Genomic DNA, 18,407 nt, shown 5'->3' on the forward strand with positions numbered 1-18,407 from the left:
AGATCCAAGCAAGTTGAAATCATTGACAACTTCAGTTCTTTTCTTCATCTGTCATGATGTTGCCTGTTGGTCCAGTGATGAAGAGTTTTATTTTCTTGATATTGTTGTTGTCAGGTGCTTTTTAGTCAAGCATGGCTCATAGCAACCCAGTGAATAAAAGATCTAAAACTCTGTTCTATCCTGCACCATCCCCACACTTCCTGGCACACAAGAGCCCATTGCAGCAGTCACAATGTCATTCCACCTGATTGAGGGTCTTCCTCTCCTTTGCTGACCCTCCACCCTTCCAAGCATCATGTCCTTGTATGTGAGGCAAAACCTCATCATTCTTGCCTCCAAAGAGCACTCTGACAGCACCCTCTCCAAGACATATCTGTTCATTCTCTTGGCCATCCATGTTCAGTCAATCAGTTTTGAAGGCTGTAGTCCTTGATTTTCTGCAAAAAGTGTTTCAAGTCCTCCTTTCCAGCAAGCAAGGTTATGCCATCTGTATCACGCATGTTATTGATGAGTCTTCCTCCAGCTTTGATGCCACACTTTTCCTAAAAGTCCAGCTTGAAAACCAGAGCTTCCTGTGTTGTTGTTGTTGTTTCTTTGTGTGTTGTTGTTTTGTTATGTGCCATCAAATCACTTGTGACTCATAGAGATCCTATGTACAACAGCTCTTACCCAGCCTCTATCTTGAACCAATATCATTGTCTCTGACGCACCTACCCCCATTACCCCATTCACTGAGTTAGTCCATCTCATAGAGGATCTTCCTCTCTTGTGCTGTCCCTCTACCGTCCCAAGCATGATGTCCCTTTCCAGGGACTGGTTCCTCCTTGCAGCATGCCCAAAGTATGTCAGATGGAGCTTCAGAATCTTTGCCTCCAAGGAGCAGCTTGGCTTCACCCTCTCTAGGACGAACCTGTTTGTTCTCTTGGCAGTCCATGGTATATTCAAAACTCTTCTCCAGCACAACTCAAAGGCACCAACTCTCCTTCTGTCATCTTTAGTCATATTCCAGCTTTCTGATGCATAGCAAGTAATTAAGAAGACTATAGTCTTGATCAGTTGCACTCTAGTCTCCAGACTTACATCAGTACTCTGGAGAGGTCCCTGACAGCAGATTTTCCCAGTGCAATTTGTCTTTTGAATTTCTTGGCTGCTGGTACCAAGAGTATTGATTGTGGAGCCAAGCAAACTGAAGCTGTTGACAATCTCAACCTCTTCACCATCTATCATGATGCTGCCAGTTGGCCCAGTAGTGAGAATCTTTGTTTTCTTGATGTTGAGTATCAGTCCATATTGAAGACTGCAGTCCTTGACCTTCTTTAGCAAATGCCTCAGGTCCTCCTCAGTTTTGGCAAGCAATGGCACTACCTCTGGGCAGAGCAACTTCAAGAGAACGCCTCAGCTGGCGGCTTACTGGGACTTCACATTAGTACTTTAATGTTTTCTTTGCTGCCAGGAAAAAGCAGACAGTGTGCATGAAGGCTGTCGGCACAGTCATACATATGAAAGGTGAGATGATGACCAGCTGAGCTCGTTGCAGGCCTTTTTAAAACAGTTTTAGAGTCTTGGAGACAAAACCATAATTCTTTCTTAGTCCAACCACCTGTCAGCTCTAAGTGGTCATTATTTCATCATTTTGCAATAAAAGATAATAGAATAACGATTGATATCTGGCGGCTGATGTTTTAATGTGTCTCTCTGTTATCTTGGGCTGACAGTCTGTGATGACAGTAAACGTTCTCTTGGTGACACTGTGGTAATGATTTGTTGATAGGAGGATTAGTCCATGTTTAACTCATGTTGCTGGGAGACCAGCCCCTGCCTTACCTGCCTTGGGTGGGAGCCAATGGGAGGGACTTTGTGCTCAGCTGGGAGGCCTGTGCTATGCCCTTCCCTGGCATGGATGCAGGGTTACCGGAGCTCTGAGTACATAGCCAGAGCACAGCACTGCCTTTGAGCTCTCTTAGGTACCTATTCCCTATTTAAAAGAGGCTGTGGCAGCAGGGATATCATTGCTGGTCTCAGATGGATGCTGGCTGAAAGTAAAGATTACCAGAAGAATGTCTATTTATGCTTTCTTGACTATGCAGAGGCATTTGACTGTGTGGATCCTAACAAGTTATGGCTAACATTGAGAAGAGTGGGAATCCCAGAACACTTAATTGTGTTCACGTGAAATCTATACCTAGACCAACAGGCTATTGTGCAAGCAGAGCAAGGGAACACTATACGGTTTAAAATTAAGAAAGGAGTGCGTCAGCATTGTATGCTCTCTCCTTATTTATTCAATCTGTATGTGGAGCAAATTATTCGAGAGGCTGGACTCCATGAAGAAGAATGTGGTATCAAGATCGGAGGGAAACTCATCAATAACCTGCACTAGGTAGATGATACAACCTTGCTTGCTGAAAGTAAGGAGGACTTGAAGCACTTGCTGCATAAGCTAAAAAAAAAAATTAAAAAATATCGCCTTCAAAATGGATTGCATCTGAAAGTCAAGAAAACAAAGATTCTTACTACTGGACAAATAAGCAACATCATGATAGAGAAAAGATTGAAAATTGTCAACAACTTCATCTTCATCTTACTTGGATCTACAGTTAACATCCTTGGTACCAGCAGTCAGGAAATCAGGAGACGTATTGCATTGGGAAAATCTGTGGTTAGAGATCTCTCTAAGTTATTGAGGAGTAATTACGTAAATTTGTGGACTAAGGTGCATCTGATCCAGGCCACTTTCTTCAGATCACATGCTGTGCATCTGAGAACTGGACAGTGAAAAGGATGAGAGAAGAAGAATTGATGCTGTTGAACTGTGGTGTTGGAGAAGAGTGCTGAACATCCCATACCAAAAGCATAAGTCTTGGAGAGATTGCAGCCAGAGTGTTCTTTGGAGGCAAGGATGATGACATACTTCAGGCATGTTGCTAGGAGAGCAGTTCCTTGGAGAGGGACATGATTCTCAGAAAGGTGGAGCGTCGAAGAAGGAGAGGAAGACTCGACAAGGTGGACTGCCACAGTAACTGCCACAGTGGGCTCCAGTGTGTCAGGAAGTGTGAGGGTGGCATGGATAGGACAGGGTTCAGATCTGTTGTTCATATGGTCACTATGAGTCATACTCGATTCAACAGCACCTAACAACAACAACAACAATCAGCGACACCTTTTGCATCTTGTGCTTAGTGATTATCAGGTTTAAATAAAAGCAACTGCTTTTAATTCAATGAAATAGAAAAGCTGTAGAGTGAAGAGGACTGCATTCCAGACAGGTGTGTGTGATGAGTCGGCCCAGCTGGGCCATCTTTCCTGGTGTTTCCTCTGCCTGATGGTTGGCAGGAAAGCAGACCCACTGTACAGCTTCAAGCCTCACAACCAGCTCTCACTGCATCGTCTCCTACTTGTCGTGCCCAATGTGTGTAGGGTAGAACAGCCCTCTGTAAAACATCCAAAGCCTGATTTTACAGAATTAGATTGTCAGTCATTTCTTTAGCAATCCCTCTGGGCGGATTCGAGCCTCCAGCCTTTATGTTAGCAGCTGAGCATGTTAGCCATTTGTACCTTCCAGGACTGGAAAACCTTTGGACTCATTTTTAATTTTCAGCTACTTGACTTGGTCCCCAAGAACTCTCAAATTTATCTCAGGCTCATTTCCATCACAGAAAGGTGTCAATTGGGCTTTGAGCTGAGGATAATTAAAATAATATTTGAGTTGGAGCTAATTAAAGATTTCTTCACCTGAAGAAATCTAAAGATTTTTTTTTTAGTTTAAATGAAATCCTTTTGTATGGAGCTTTGTCATTTCATTACTGTCAAATTTGAACCGAGTAGAGCTGACCCTTCAGCAGGCTTCTGAGACGGCAAGTCTCACAGGAGGAAATGCCCTATAGTTATGCTTAAAATAGGACGTTAGGGTCAGTATTGGCAAGTTGTGACCTGAAGTTTTAAATACTGAGCATAGGTGATACTTGGAACATCAGATGGCTTACCAAATGTATTTCTGTGTGGTGGACTTAGGCTGTGTCTGATTTAACTGTGGTCCTCCCTGGTGATGGATCTGCCTAGCACCCTTTTCTCTTGAGGGTCTGGGCTCCATCTCCGACTCTGTGAAATGGAATTCCTGGGAGATAGATCCTTGGGGCACTAGTAAGTTGCCCGATTTCTTGGATGTTAGACTCTTCGAAGATCTGTTGCCAATTCTGAGAGAGTATCTCACTATGCTTGTCTTTTCCTCTGGCCCCAAGGTTGGGATTGTAGTGGGAGACCCCTCTGCAGCCTATCATTGAACCCCCGTCTCAGTGGTCCTGTGATTTCTCTTCTGCAGCCCTTGTATTTCCACACTTCCTTAAACCACCCTAACATCGTGGCGGTGGTAGAAGTTGTCACTGAAGGGCAGAAACGGGATGGCACCTCCCAGTCGTTGTCTTGTGGGTTTGGAATTCTTCGGATCTTCAGCAACAAGCCCGAATCTCCTACCTCAGCTTCCCAGGACAAAAGGTATCCACCTTATTCTCTCCATCTGGGGGGTTGTTCTGGCATCTTTCAAAGGGAATTGAATTGCTAATTATTTGGCTACAGTGGGAAGCTCTAGATTTGTCACCTTATGTGAATTTACCCCCTTTTGAGCTAGTAAGTGTTTGGATATCTTAAACTGGTTCAGTGATCTTTAAGTTGATTTGATTATGTTAAACAGCATTTCTGCCCCAAGAAACACCTGGAGAAATCTTCCTTTTCTTTTACTTGTTCATTTTGGTAGAGATTCAGGACCCTCTAGAGGGCCAGATGTGCCCTCAAGGACACCCCCCCCGCCCCGCCCCCCCCTGCCCCTCAAGCCAGTTCTTAGATACACAGCCTGAGGGAAGTTCCTTAGCTCTTGTCTTTCTTGGAACCTTCCCATGGACTATGGTTTCCTTTGGTGAGGCTTTGCAGCTCTGGGGCTGCATTGGAACAGCACTGTGTGTGCTGGGTGTGCATGGCCAGGGGCACCAGTGAGGCTGTACAGCATTTAGAAAGCTCTTGTGGGTGTGCTGGTGTTTGGGGGACCCTGCATGCTTTCCTGTTAGAACAAGCCCAGCTGAGGTTTGGTGACAGAACATGAGACAAGGATGGCTGATGTGCACATGTCGGTCTTCTTTTCCAGGTTGAGGTTGTATCATGGCACCCCCAGAGCCCTCCTGCACCCACAGCTCCAGGACCCCATAGAACGTAAGCTCAAGCCTGACCTGACTGTGGCCCACGGCCGGTGGAGTGCTGCCACCTCAACGACACCTGTCGGTCTCACAGCTTTCTTGCGTGTCACCCACCTTTAGATGTGTCTTGTCATCTTTTTTTCAATAGAAACCACTAGCAGTGGAATATCTTTGTTTAGTAGGTTTGGCAGAATATATCATGAGATAGGTCTTCTAACTGAGTGTGAAGGACTTAGTAACAGGGGAAGAAGGCCTTATTCTGCGAAGAGGAATAGGATGGGGCTACTGGAGTGATGGAGGGAGGAGTGGAGTGGCCAGTGTCAACCTCAGACTCAGCTTCTTGAATGAGATCTCGGCTCTGAAGCCCTTTGTTACCTGCAGTCCTGTGAGGTTTCCCCTGCTCTGCCTAATTGCCCTTGGCCCCACTGACTTCAGTGAGGCCTGGTGATGAGAAACTGCCTGCAGATTGAAGACTGACTGCCTGCCGGTGGGGTTTGTGGGACAGCCTCCTCCAATCACAGGGGTTACTAGCTAGAAAGGACGTGCTGTGTCCGCTCAGACCCTGTGCTTGTGTCAATCCACTGGACTCTAGTTCTTGTAGATGACCTTGTTTGTGTAAGGTATCTACTGTAGGAAAAGTGATTCCACTGACATACTTTGAAAGCTGTATCCTGCCTGAGCAAGGCGAAGCCTTTCTGCCCTCGCTGGTGGGCGATGTGCTCTTGTGTTCAGACTGGGTGCCTGTGCCCAGCCTTGGGAGACAGCAGTCCTAGCTGACCTCACTGGAGAGGAAGGGAATACGAGGTCTACCCTAGCAGCAGGGTCTCCTCTGGGACCAGTGCCAGCTGCTTGGGAGAAAGAATTCCTTCGTAGGCAGCACACATTCAGTAAGAGTCTGCTCTGTACCTGGTAGCAGGACCACAGCAGTGAATGACACCAATTATGATTGAAAGCAAACGTCAATAGACAAGATGAAATAAGACTTTTAGTTAATGATTGTTGTTGTTGTGTGCTTTCGAGTTGGAACCAACCCATAGCTTCCAGTGGGTTTTCAGAGGCAGTAAATCACAAGGGATGAGATTGCTTATCCTCCTGCAGAGCAGCTGATGGATTTAAACTGTGTACTTTGGAGATTGCAGCTCAGCTTCTTAACTCTAGGCCACCAGTGCTGGCTAGGTAATGCTTAGTGCAATGGAAAAAAAGAAAATTGGCCAAGAGTGTACATAGGGGAGCTACCTTCAAAGGTGAACCTGTTCTCTGAAGGACATCAATTTAGTTGAGACGTAAATGAGGAAGCAGAAGCAGTCCTGCAGACCACTAGAGTAGGAGGAGGGGAGGGAGGAGTGCTTCAGGTGCAGGGGAAAAGCCAGTGCAAAGGCCCTGGGGTAGAGATGAGCTTGGCCACAGAAGAGGGGCAGGTTGTAGGATTCAGCCTTGCACCTTGAAGGAAGACCAGCTTCTGCTTACAAGCAATTTCTGGTCTCCCTCTGATGATGGAGACTATGCGTGGTACCTGAAGGAAAGACATGTTCCTCTGCCTGCTCCTAGCTTGGGTACTGAGGGAGGAGAAGAATGGGAGGGGTTTTGTTATAGATTAAGTATCTCCTTCATTGCAGTTTATCAGAGAGAGTTATTAAAGATTGATTTTCCCCCCTCTCTTTTAGGCTGAAATAGCAATTCCCTTCTATCTCTAGTAAAGCTCTTTTTCTGTTTGTGCTGTTTCTCTGAGATTCTCAACTTGCTGGCTGGGCTGGTGGGAAGCACTTTGGGCCTCAGGTCTTACATAGAATGTCTTCTGTGCAGAGAACAAGCACCTGACCCTCCTGGAGAACTGCAGCCTGCAGTACACCCTGAGGCCCCACCCGGCCCTGGAGCCCGCGCTCCACCTCCTCCCCGAGAACCTCCTGGTGTCCGGCTCGCAGCCCATCCCGGGCCTCCTGCCAGCACATGGGGAAGCAGGTAAGGCTCCTTTTCTCTCCACCAGGGAGTTTGTGTTCACTTACCGTCCAGGCTGCTGGAGTGTGTGGGGGTGCAGGCTGCATGACCAAGGGCACCACTTCACTGCTCAGCAGGGCCACCCACCCGTGTGATGGTGAGGATGACCCTGGTCCTCCATTTAATCTCTTCCTGGCTAACAGATCATGCCCCTCGAGCTCATGTCCTTGTGATTGTGGCCAGGAAAGCTATGGTGCTTGAGCGTACCCTTGTTATACCTGTGACAGCGGAGGACTCTACTGTGGTGTGGGTCCTAGAAAGGGATGCTGTTTGGTGGACTGTGGCCACCCTTCCTGTGAAGCTGCGAGACCACTGTGGTGGGGGGCTCCTGCAGGCCTCAGTCCCTTTCCTGCCCTCCTTCTGGCCCCGTAGAAGTCTGTTTCAAGGAATTCAGAAGGAAGCCACCACCCTTCCCCACCTGCTGCCTTCGGTGGCTCCTGGTGTCTCAGTGGGCAGCTACTTGCTTGCTTTCCAGTGAGCACTCCTGGGCCATGTTTGGTTCCACGTGGAAACATGCACAGCCCTGAAGAAAGGGCGGCCCTGGCTCAGCCCCAGCTGAGGGAGAGTGCGTGTGGCTGAGCTGTCTCTGCCAGCCATCGGCCTCCTGCTCATAATGGGATGCAGGTGCGGTTGTCTAAGTTACTAGATTTCCTGCTTGGGCTCCTGGTGGTCGTCACTAGGTTCTTTTCCTGGCTCCCAGGGGAGTGACAATGAGAAAGGACAGATGATAAATCAAGCAGGGGCACCTCATAAGCCTTACCTGTGTTCCCCACAGTCTGCTTTTTGGAAGCCATAATTTGCCTGTGTTCTCTCAAAATTAAGACTGAGTTTGACATGGAGAAACTACAGCTTCATCGATGCTGAGAGTTGAGTGGAGAGGCTGTGGGAATCTACTCCTGGGCCCATCGGTTACAGAGGTACTGTGAGCTCCTTGGTGATAGATGCCTGTGCCCATCTCAGTATTAAGAACCTTGATGCAGATATTCTTTAGGTATTCTTACTCAAAGTTGTCTTACTTGGGGTTCTAGGCACTCAAACAGAATGTTCGGGGCATGAGATACATCTGTCACCTTGTGACTTGCTGATGGGTGTCAGTAGAACAGGAAATAAAACAGAAAAGTGCATGAAGGCTGTAACATGTGCTCACTTCATTGCTGTGATGATGAGAGACACTTAGAGGCCCACCTTTCATCCTCAGGATCTTTGTTCCGTAGGATCAGGCCACACTGTGTGAGAGGTCATAGTTGTTGTTATGTGCTATCGAGTCGCCTGTGACTCATAGCGACCCTATGTACAATAGCCCTAAACCCTGCTATCCCTTGCCAATCTTATTGTCTCTGACATACCTATCCCCATTACCCCAGTTACTGAGTCAATCCATCTCCTCGAGGGTCTTCCTTTCTTGTGCTGTCCCCCCACCCTCCCAAGCATGACATCCCTCTCCAAGGACTGGTCCTGCCTTGCAACATGTCCAAAGGATGTCAGACGGAGCCTCAGAATCCTTGCCTCCAAGGAGCAGCCTGGCTTAACCCTCTCCAGGACAAACCTGTTCATTCTCCTAGCAGTCCATGGTATATTCAGCATTCTTCTCCAGCACCACAGCTCAAAGGCATCAATTCTCCTTCTAGCATCCCTAGTCATTGTCCAGCTTTCTGATGCATAGCAAGTAATTGCAAAGACCATGGCCTGTATCAGGCACACCTTAGTCTCCAGACTGACATCGTTGCTCTTTGGAGGTCTCTGACAGCAGACTTTCCCAATGTAATTCATCTGTTAATTTCCTGGCTGCTGGTATCAAGAATGTTGATTATAGAGTCAAGCAAACTGAAGCTGTTGACAGTCTCAATCTCTTTACCATCCATCATAATGCTGCCAATCAGTTCAGTGGTGGGAATCTTTATTTTCTTCATGTTGAGCTTCAATCCATATTGAAGGCTGCAGTCCTTGACCTTCTCCAGCAAGCACTTCAGGTCCTCTTCGGTTTGAACAAGAAGGATTATATCATTTGCATAACGCAGATTGTTGATGAGTCTTCCTCCAGTCCTGATTCCACATTTCTCCTCAGAGAGCCCAGCTTCCCTTATGTAATCTGTTCCGCATATAGATTGAAAAGATATGGAGATAGGACACATCCTTGGCACACACCCTTCCCAATTTTGAACAAAGCGCTATTTCCTTGCTCTGTTCTGATGACTACCTCTTGGTCCAAGTATAGGTTTTACTTAAGCACAAATCAAGTGTTCTGGGATTCCCATTCTTCTCAGAATCAGCTACAGTTTATTGTGATCTACACAGATAAATGTCTTTGCATAATCAATGAAACACAGATAGACATTCCTCTGGTATTCCCTGTTTTCAGCCAAGATCCATCTGACATTAGCTATAATAATCCCTAGTACCACAGCCTCTTCTAAACCCAGCTTGCACTTCAGGCAGTACTCTGATGAGTCTTGAACTAAAGGAAGAAGCAGAAGCAGAGAGTGTGTGCATTACCTAGGCTCACATTCGTGTTCCAGAAGAGCCACTAGCCTGTTTCCTCCTGCTGGCCTCCCTTGTGTCGTGGCCATCAGTCACTGAGACACTTAGCAGATGCAAGCAGTGAAGTCCCAAACACACACCACGATTTATGTGGCTGTTGTTGAATATCGGCCAGGGAGTCCAGGAGCCGGTCCGAGCACACGCTGCTGTCGGGAGGGGGTGCTGACTCCACAGAGCCGAGCCCTGCGGAGAAGCGAGCCTGGAAACACATTTTCACATTTACTCCCTTGGTGACCATTCTAGAAAGAAAGCCATTTTGCTCAGCCCTCTCTGATGTGCAGGATGCCACAGTTAAAATATGGCTTGCAGGCATGCAGACCCAGCATCTGCTTTTGACAGTTGTTATTATCTCACTTATAAATTCTGCCCATGAACTTGTGGACCTTTGAGGCTTTCTCATGAAAAGGAGCTTCTTTGCTGGATATTGTTTTATTGCTGGAAGGGCCAGCACGGGGACGGGTCCCTGCTGTGGTAGTGGGGCAACCTGGTCTCATTTGTAGAGGTTCAGGCTTTGTTTTGGCTTCACATTAGGAGTCAAATAGTCATTCAGCTGTCAAACGCCATAGTGTGCTGTTGTTGTTGTTATGTACCATCCAGTTGGAACTGACCCATAGCTGACTCTCCAATGGGTTTTCAGTCTGTAAATGACACGGGAGGCGATTGCCCATCTTTCTTCCTTGGAGCAGCTGGTGGATTTGAAATGTGTGCCTTTGGGTTAGCAGTGCAACCAACTCCTTATCACTAGGCCCCCCGAGGTGGTGGTTATGTGCCGTCGAGTCACCTCCGACTCATAGCGACCCTATGTACAGCAGCTCTGAAGGCTGCCCTGTCCTGAGCCAGTCTCGTTGACTCTGACACACTTACTCTCATTGCCCTAGTTACTGTGTCAATCCATCTCATCCAGGGTCTTCCTGTCCTGCGCTGTCCCTGCACCCTTCCAAGCATCATGTCCTTCTCCAAGGATCAGCCCTTATGGGATGATTGGAGAGGATATTCACATGCAGTTATAATAAACATACAGAGAGCTTCTGTTGACCCTTGGCCCTGTTTCCCACAGGGACAACATATTTGCTCCGCTCTAGTTCAATATCACAACCAGTATCAATGTTCACAGGACCCACCAATCTGGTTTGGGTTTCCCCAGCTTGCCCTGTTTTCACATATATGAAGACTGCTGAGTTATCCTTGCAGCTTGGGAAGGAGTGGAAATACTTGGCAGCATTCTGTCACTTGTCAGAAAAGCAGGTTCTCTTCCTGGACAGCTTCTGCAAAGCACTCTTGATCCTAGACTCTAATTTCTTTGCACGAGAATCTCATTTCTTTGTGCTGGGTGGGATCACCAGCTAGTGCCTTTGCTTTGACTTCAGCTGGGGTGACGTGGCACCTAGAACACTGGATGGTCCCAGGGCGGCGGGCAGCTGGGCAGCATTCAGATGGTGTGTTATAGCAGGTGAGTTGACAAGCAATAATGTAGTTGTATCTTGTGAGCTCGATGCCAGGGTTGCTGCTGAAGGCTAGGCTCCTTGCTGGCCACCCATGGCTATAGACAACGGAGACGTAATGCCTTCTGTTCCCTTAGGAGGTGACCCTCCCTCCCTTCCTCGGTTTATCCCCACACCTGTATAGTGCTGGCTGCCATGGTACCAGGTGGCTTTCCCCAACATCACCAGCCCCTCCCACTTTAGCCTGTGCTCTGCCTGCGTGTCCCTCCCAGTATGCTGTGCACGTCACCCGTGCTGTTGCTGAACCATCTCTGCCATTTGGATAGCCCCCCATCCTGTTCAAGAATAACCTTCCTGAAGCACTGAACAGGCAGCCCTGCTGGCCTAGAGGCAAGAGCTGCACTGCATTCTGGAAGGGGTTCGACTCTCTCAGCTGCTTGGTGGGAAAAGGATGGACCATCTCCTCCCGTGTGATTAAACTGCCTCTGAAAACCCACAGGATGGTCAGCTATGGGTTGGTTCTGACTTAACAACAACAACAAAGCACTGATCACATGTACTCCTGTCCTTCAGCTTCTCTTTTGGCTCTAACCTCTTGACTTTGACTTTCAGTATCTTTGATCCCTGTCGGCCTCTCAGACGCTTCCTTCCTTTATGCATGCGCTCCGCTGGCCCTTGCATCTCATTTGGGATTTGTGAAGGGCCACCCCTGCCCATGTGGCAGCAGGAGTCAGGAGTGTCTGGCTTTCTCCAGCTCTGCACTTCCTCACACTGACCATCCTGGCAGAACCTTTCACTGTCTGACTCCTCGGGGTCCTGGACTGGGCCCATGGCTCCTGGCTCATCTTGTTCCCAGTGCGAAGCTGGTCCTCTTCTGGTCCTGCCCTCCCTATCTTTTAGATTCAGAGTCCCTAGAGCTGTCTTGAGAATGAACGAGCTGGCATTGTATCTGGTGGGTAGCAGACCTGTTCTTAATCCGTATTGAAGGCTGCAGTCCTTGACCCTCTTGCAGCAAGCACTTCAGGTCCTCCTCAGTTTCAGCAAGCAGGGTTGTGTCATCTGCATAACACAGATTGTTGATAGATCTTCTACCAATCCTCACCCCACATTTCTCCTCATAGAGCCCAGCCTCCCGGATAATCTGTTCTGCATACAGGTTGAAAAGGTATGGCGATAGGACACATCCCTGGAGTATGCCCTTCCCAATTTTGAACCATGCATGTTTCCTTGCTCTGTTCTGATGACTGCCTCTTGGTCCAAGCATAGGTTTCTCATTAGCATGATCAAGTGTTCTGGGATTTCCATTCTTCTCAGAGTCAGCCACAGTTTGTTATGATCCACACAGTCAAATGTCTTTGTGTAGTCAATGAAACACAAATATACATTCCTCTGGTATTCCCTGCTCTCAGCTAAGATCCATCTAACATTAGCTACAATCCCTAGTACCACGACCCCTTCTGAACCCAGCCTGTACTTCTGGCAGTTCTCTGCTGATGTGCTGTTCCAGTCGTTTTTGGATAATCTTCAGTAGAATCTTGCTTGCATGTGAAATCAATGGTATTGTTCTGTAGTTTCCACACTCTGTTGGATCACCGTTCTTTGGGATGGGAACAAATACAGATCTCTTCCAGTTAGTTGGCCAAGTGGTTGTTCTCCAGATTTCTTGGCACAACTTAGTGAGCACGTCCAGGGCAGCGTCTGTTGGCTGAAATATGTCAATTGGCATACCATCTATACAACACTGAAAAAGAAAAAGATTGATGAAACACTGTATGACATTAATGCAACTAGAGGGCGCTGTCAGCCACAGGATTATTATGGTAGAAGACTACTCTTACAGAAAGCTAAGGAAGAGTTTATGCACAGACAGACTCATTCTTGGATAGTTACCCGGGGCTGAGGAAGGAGGGAGAAGAGAGTAAATATTAGACAGGTGAGTTGGGTAGGTGTGTCAGAGACAGTGAGATTGGCACAGCATACAGCAGAGTTTAGGACTGTTGTACATAGGGTCGCTGTGAGTCGCAGGAGACTCGACAGCACACAACAACAACAACAACAAGTTGGGTAAAGGAAAAGGCAGTGAGCATTTTGATCAGTCATCATTGCTTGAGCAATTGTATTTAATGTTATTAAACAAAATGCCTATGAATGATGGAATGAAACTGCCATTATAATGTTACAAAACACAGTGTGTGTGAAGGAATGAAATTCAAATTACACACACAGTCGCAATGGAGATGGGGGCGAAAATCCAAAACAGTGAAAGTGTTTCATCTGCTTTCACTGCCAGTAGATAGATGGGTTTCTTTTGTACATTCACCAGTTCATCGAGCAGGCTTCCCGAGTCGATGCTGTGTGCGGGCTCTGTGCTGAGTGTTCTTAGCATGTATTTATTGAGGTCTTAGCAGCTATGCATTTGATAGATCTTCCCTGAGTAAAGGGAGCTATGAGGACTCCTAGCTACAATTATCCTATGATTAAGCATCCCCCTCCTTGGATCCTTGTACTCCTTCAACAATAATGGTCTTCTACAGTATTTATCCTTATGAGACTGGGTTAGTTCACTTAGCATAATGCTCCTCCAGTCCCTCCCATGTTACAAAATCATTTCTCCTGTGTGCTGCATAGGATTCCATTGTGAATGCACCACAGTTTCTCAATCCACTCTGTTGTGGTTGGGCTTTTGGGCTGTTTCCATGTTCTTCCTATGGTGAATAACGCTGCTGTGAACATTGGTGTACAAGTTTTTGTTTGTGCCTCCGTTCTCATTTTCTCAGGGTAGCTACAATTATCAAAGGCCATACAAGATGTTTTACAGAAAATTCAAACTCAGTCAAGCATTTGTTCTTTCCTAAGTCATCCCTAAATTTGATTTTTATTCTTCTCACTTGTGAGGTGCATCGTGGTGGATTAAGATCCATCACAGGCCAGTAGAAAACCTACAGCCTGTGAGGTGTGGTGGAGGAAGCTGTGGTGGGCCTTTCTGAGTGTATATCTGAGTGTAGTCTGAGTGCGCTGCCAGGCAGAGGATTATTGCTTGTTGAAAGCTCACCCGGGAGTCACAGCACTGACTGGAGTATTGTGAGATTCATCCAGTCAAAGAACAAGAGACCTAGAGCCTCTCAGCTGGGCCAACTCCTGTGTGACAAAGCCACTCAGGTTGTGTTCAAGTGAATGAATGATAATTCCAGGGAAGAGTTCCCTGGTGGTGATGATGGCGAGGAGGGAGGAAGAGGCTTGAAGGGAGGGCAGTCTGCAGACTCAGTCCGCAGCCACATTATTACCTCTCCACACCTCTGTTCTTCCCCCCTGTAAAATGCAGACAGTCACAGGTCCTCCTCATAGGAAGTGGTATTTGAGAGTAAAGAGAGAAATGAGCAGAACCACGTGTATCAGATACCTAGGAAGTGTATAGTAAGTGTGAGCGCTTCCTTGTTTCTGGAGCAGTCTTTTCCAAGTTGAACATGAATCTGCTTCTTTTTATCTTCCCCTTTTTGATCATCTCTGCATTAGCAAGTCCTTAGCAGCCCTCAGTGTGTGTAGGAGAGACCCAGCTCTCACCAGGCGATCTTTCTCCCGAATTAGCCTCTCAAAGGCTGTGGAGTGAGTCTCCGACCAGGGCAGGCTTTCAGACGATGGGCATGTGCCAGTGAGCAGTGTCTATGGCCAGAGTCCTGGAAAAGGTGACCCCCATGATCCCCAAGCCCTGCTGGAGCCAGCCGCCAGGCCCCCACCCCCAGACACTTTCATGTTTGCCTTCTAGTTTGAATACAGTGGAGTCATTTAGAGAAGGCAATTATTTTACGCGTAGTGGAAAATGTAGAGTCTGCATAAATGAAATAACAAGCCTGGCTTTTCTTAGTTCTCCACTGTACCATAGATGTTTGAGAAGCGCGCACGCGCACGCGCGCGCGCGCACACACACACACACACACACACACACGTGTACATAGGGAGTTCTGGTGGTAAGAAGCTGCTCTGCAATTCCAAAGGCAGGTGGTTTGACTCCACCAGCTGCTTGCTCTGCCTTTGGGATTGCAGAGCAGCTTCTTACCACCAGAACTCCCTTATGTACATATGTGTGTGTGTGTGTATAAAATATATATATTTTAAAGTGGGTCGATTCCAACACAATGGTATACAACAGTAACACAAATATAAACATATTTAACCACAATAAAATTTAAAAAGAAAATAATGAAGCCCAGCCGAGCAGATTACCTCCCCCAGCAACAGAGGTGAGAGGCTTCACTGTTGATGAGGCCATGAAGCAGAACGGGGCGTATGTCTACCTTATCAACCATTACAATTTGAAAAGAAAAAATATTGGTTGAAATACATTTTGCTGTTTTAGTCATTTTTTTTCAGTGTACTGGTGATATTAATTATAATCAAAACACTGTGCAGCCATCACCACTATCTACTCCCAAAACTAGTTCATCTCTCCAAACAGAAACTCTGCTCCATTTCAGCACCGATTCCCCCCATCCCTGGTTTTTCCACGCCCTGGGTACCTCTACTCTCCTTCCTATCTCTGTACATTCTCTTGCTCTAGATATCTCATGTGAGTGGAATCATACAGTATTTGTTGTTGTGTATCTGACTTCTGTCACTCAATATAATGTTTCCAGGGTTCATCTGCGCAGCCGAACTTCATTTCTCTTCACAATGTCGTCACCAAGTTGACTCTGACTCATCGTCAGTCTAAACACAGCAGATCTTAAACTTCACACTTGCGTTTGTTCTTTATGGCTGATTGACAGTCTGTGCTGTGGCTAGCTCACATTTGGTTGAACCATTCATCAGTGAGAGGACCCTTGCATTGATTCCACCATTTGTCTTATCTCTTACTACAGACTAAGATACTATCTTACCTCGTACTCAGACTCCGCCACCTTACTGCTCCTTGGAAATAAATTGACTGAAGCACAGTGTTTTTGCCCTCTCCTGCTTCCTTTCCTCTTCTTTTCCTTCTGATTTCCCAGCTGCAGTGAGCCCCCCTGGCATGGTGCTGCTCCAGACACAGCAGGCATAGGGAATGTGTGTGGTGATCGTGGAGGAGTTAGATGGGCACCAGGGATAGATGGGCAAGTGGGGTGGGAGGCTGTGTATGGGATATGTGTTTACGAGGATTTCAGTTTAGGATGAACTTTAAATGCTCATTGGACCATGTAATGAAAGCCTAGATTTTACACATTCCTGCCCTGGTGGTATAGTGAGCTAAGTATTTGAACCCACCATTGCTCTATGGGAGAAAGATAATGCAGTCTGCTCCTCTCAAGACTTTTAGTCTTGAAAGTCCAATGAGTTTTCAAGCTCTGGTGGCTCAGTGGTAAGAAGCTGTGCTGCAATCTCAAAGGCACATGGTTCAAATCTACCAGCCGCTCCTCTAGAGGAAGATGGTCAGTCTTCTCCCGTGCAATTAACTTCCTCTGAAAACCGTCCAGCGGGTCAGCTACCGATTGGTCATGTTGTTGTTAGGTAGGTACCACTGGGTACGACTCACAGTGACCCCGTGACTAGCAGGTCTGATCCTGCCCTACAGGTTGTTGTTAGTTGGAATTGCCTCAAAAGCAGCAAGTTTTGTTTTTTCACTGGTGGCTTAGAATTGGTTCTAATTTATCAGTTGGCCCACTTTCAACACTGTTTTGGAATCAGGAAAGTAACACATAAACTTTCAAGGTCAGCAGAACTACTACTGTGTGCTCCTGATAGGGAAAGTATAGAAACCTTTCAAGAAGGGAATAAAATAGTCTGTGTCCACAGTCACATGTCGTGCAGCATTGAATGATCCTGAAAATAGGCGCTTTAGTGCTCATTTTATATGACTTTGTTAGGTGCTGTCAAGTTGAGTATGACTCAGTGACTCTATGAACAAAGGATCTGAACCCTGTTCTATCCTGGGCTTCCTCAAAATCTTTTACATACTTGAATCTGTTGCTACAGTCACTGTGTCAGTCCCTCTGGTTGAGGGTCTTTATCACCTTTGCCTCCAAAGAGCACCCTGGCCACACCTTCTCTAAGACATGTCTGTCTGTTCTTTTGGCCGTCCATGGGATATTCAGTACTCTTCTCAAGCACCACAGTTCCAAGACATCAGTTCTTCTGTCATCATTATTCATTCAGCTTTCAGACGCAAAACAAGTGATTGAAAAGACATGAAGCAGGTACACTGTAGTGCTCACACTAACATCTTTGTTCCTCAGTAGTTTGGAGTGATCCCTTACTGCTGACTTTCCCCCGTACAGTATGTCTCCTGATCTCCTGATGCTTGTATGAAGTGTGTTGATTTTAAGATGAAGTTGTTGACAGTTCCAGTCTTTTCTCTGTCTATTGTGATGTCACCTATTGGTCCATTGGTGAGAATTTTTGTTTTCTTAATGTTGAGATAGAATCCATATTGAAGTCTTTGGTCTTCTGTGGCAAGTGCTTCAAGTCCTCTTTGCTTTCAGCAAGCAAGCTTATGCTATCTGTATAATGAAGCTTGTTGCTGAGTCTTCCTCTGATCCTGATGCCCCCAGTCTTCTTTGTAGAGTCCAGCTTCTGAAATAATTTGCTCAGGATACAGATTGAAGAAGTATGGAGAAAGGATACAACCCTAATGCACACCTTTATTACTTTTAAATATAGTATTCCTTTGCTCTGTTTGCACACCAGCCTCTAGATTTCATGTGAGCACAGTTCAGTGTTCTGGGATTCCCATTCTTCCCAGTGTTAGCCATAATTCAGGGTGATGCACACAGTCACATGCCTTTACATGGACAGTAAAGCATAAATAGATGTTCTTCTGGTATTCTTTGTTTCAGACAAGATCTGTCTGACATCAGCAGTGAGATCCCTGGTACCACAACCTCTTCTAAATCCAGCTTGAACTTCTGGCAGTCTGTGCACTGTTCTAGCCATTTAAAAAATGATCTTCAGTAATATTTTGCTTGCATGCATGTGATATTAATGATATTATTTGATAATTTCCACATCCTGTTGGATCACCTTTCTTTTGAATAGAAATAAATATAGATGGCTTCCAGTCAGTAGGCCAGGCAACTGCCCCTCAAATTTCCTGGCAAAGACTCGTGCATACGTCCAGGGCTGCATCTGTTAGTTGAAATGTATCAGTTGGTATCCCACCAATTCCTGGAGCTTTATTTTTTTGCCAATGCCTTCATTGCAGTTTCGGCTTTTTCTTTCATACCACTGGCTCTTGATCATTTGGTGCTTCCTGAACTATTTCAGTGTTGGCCAATTCTTT

The 18,407-nt window shown here is 46.5% G+C and overlaps 1 protein-coding gene across 1 annotated transcript in view; it reads left to right on the forward strand.

The window, feature by feature from the left end:
- NPHP4 (nephronophthisis 4) overlaps positions 1-18,407 on the forward strand; it is a 173,862-nt gene that overhangs the window by 17,232 nt on the left and 138,223 nt on the right. The window contains 3 exon segments of the mRNA XM_006885804.1: positions 4,319-4,491; positions 5,135-5,199; positions 6,987-7,142. Of these exon segments, the coding sequence (XP_006885866.1) occupies positions 4,319-4,491; positions 5,135-5,199; positions 6,987-7,142 (394 nt within the window).

This window comes from Elephantulus edwardii, unplaced genomic scaffold (genome assembly GCF_000299155.1).
Source record: "Elephantulus edwardii isolate Elephantulus edwardi_28Jun2011 unplaced genomic scaffold, EleEdw1.0 scaffold00045, whole genome shotgun sequence".
Taxonomy (NCBI): domain Eukaryota; kingdom Metazoa; phylum Chordata; class Mammalia; order Macroscelidea; family Macroscelididae; genus Elephantulus; species Elephantulus edwardii.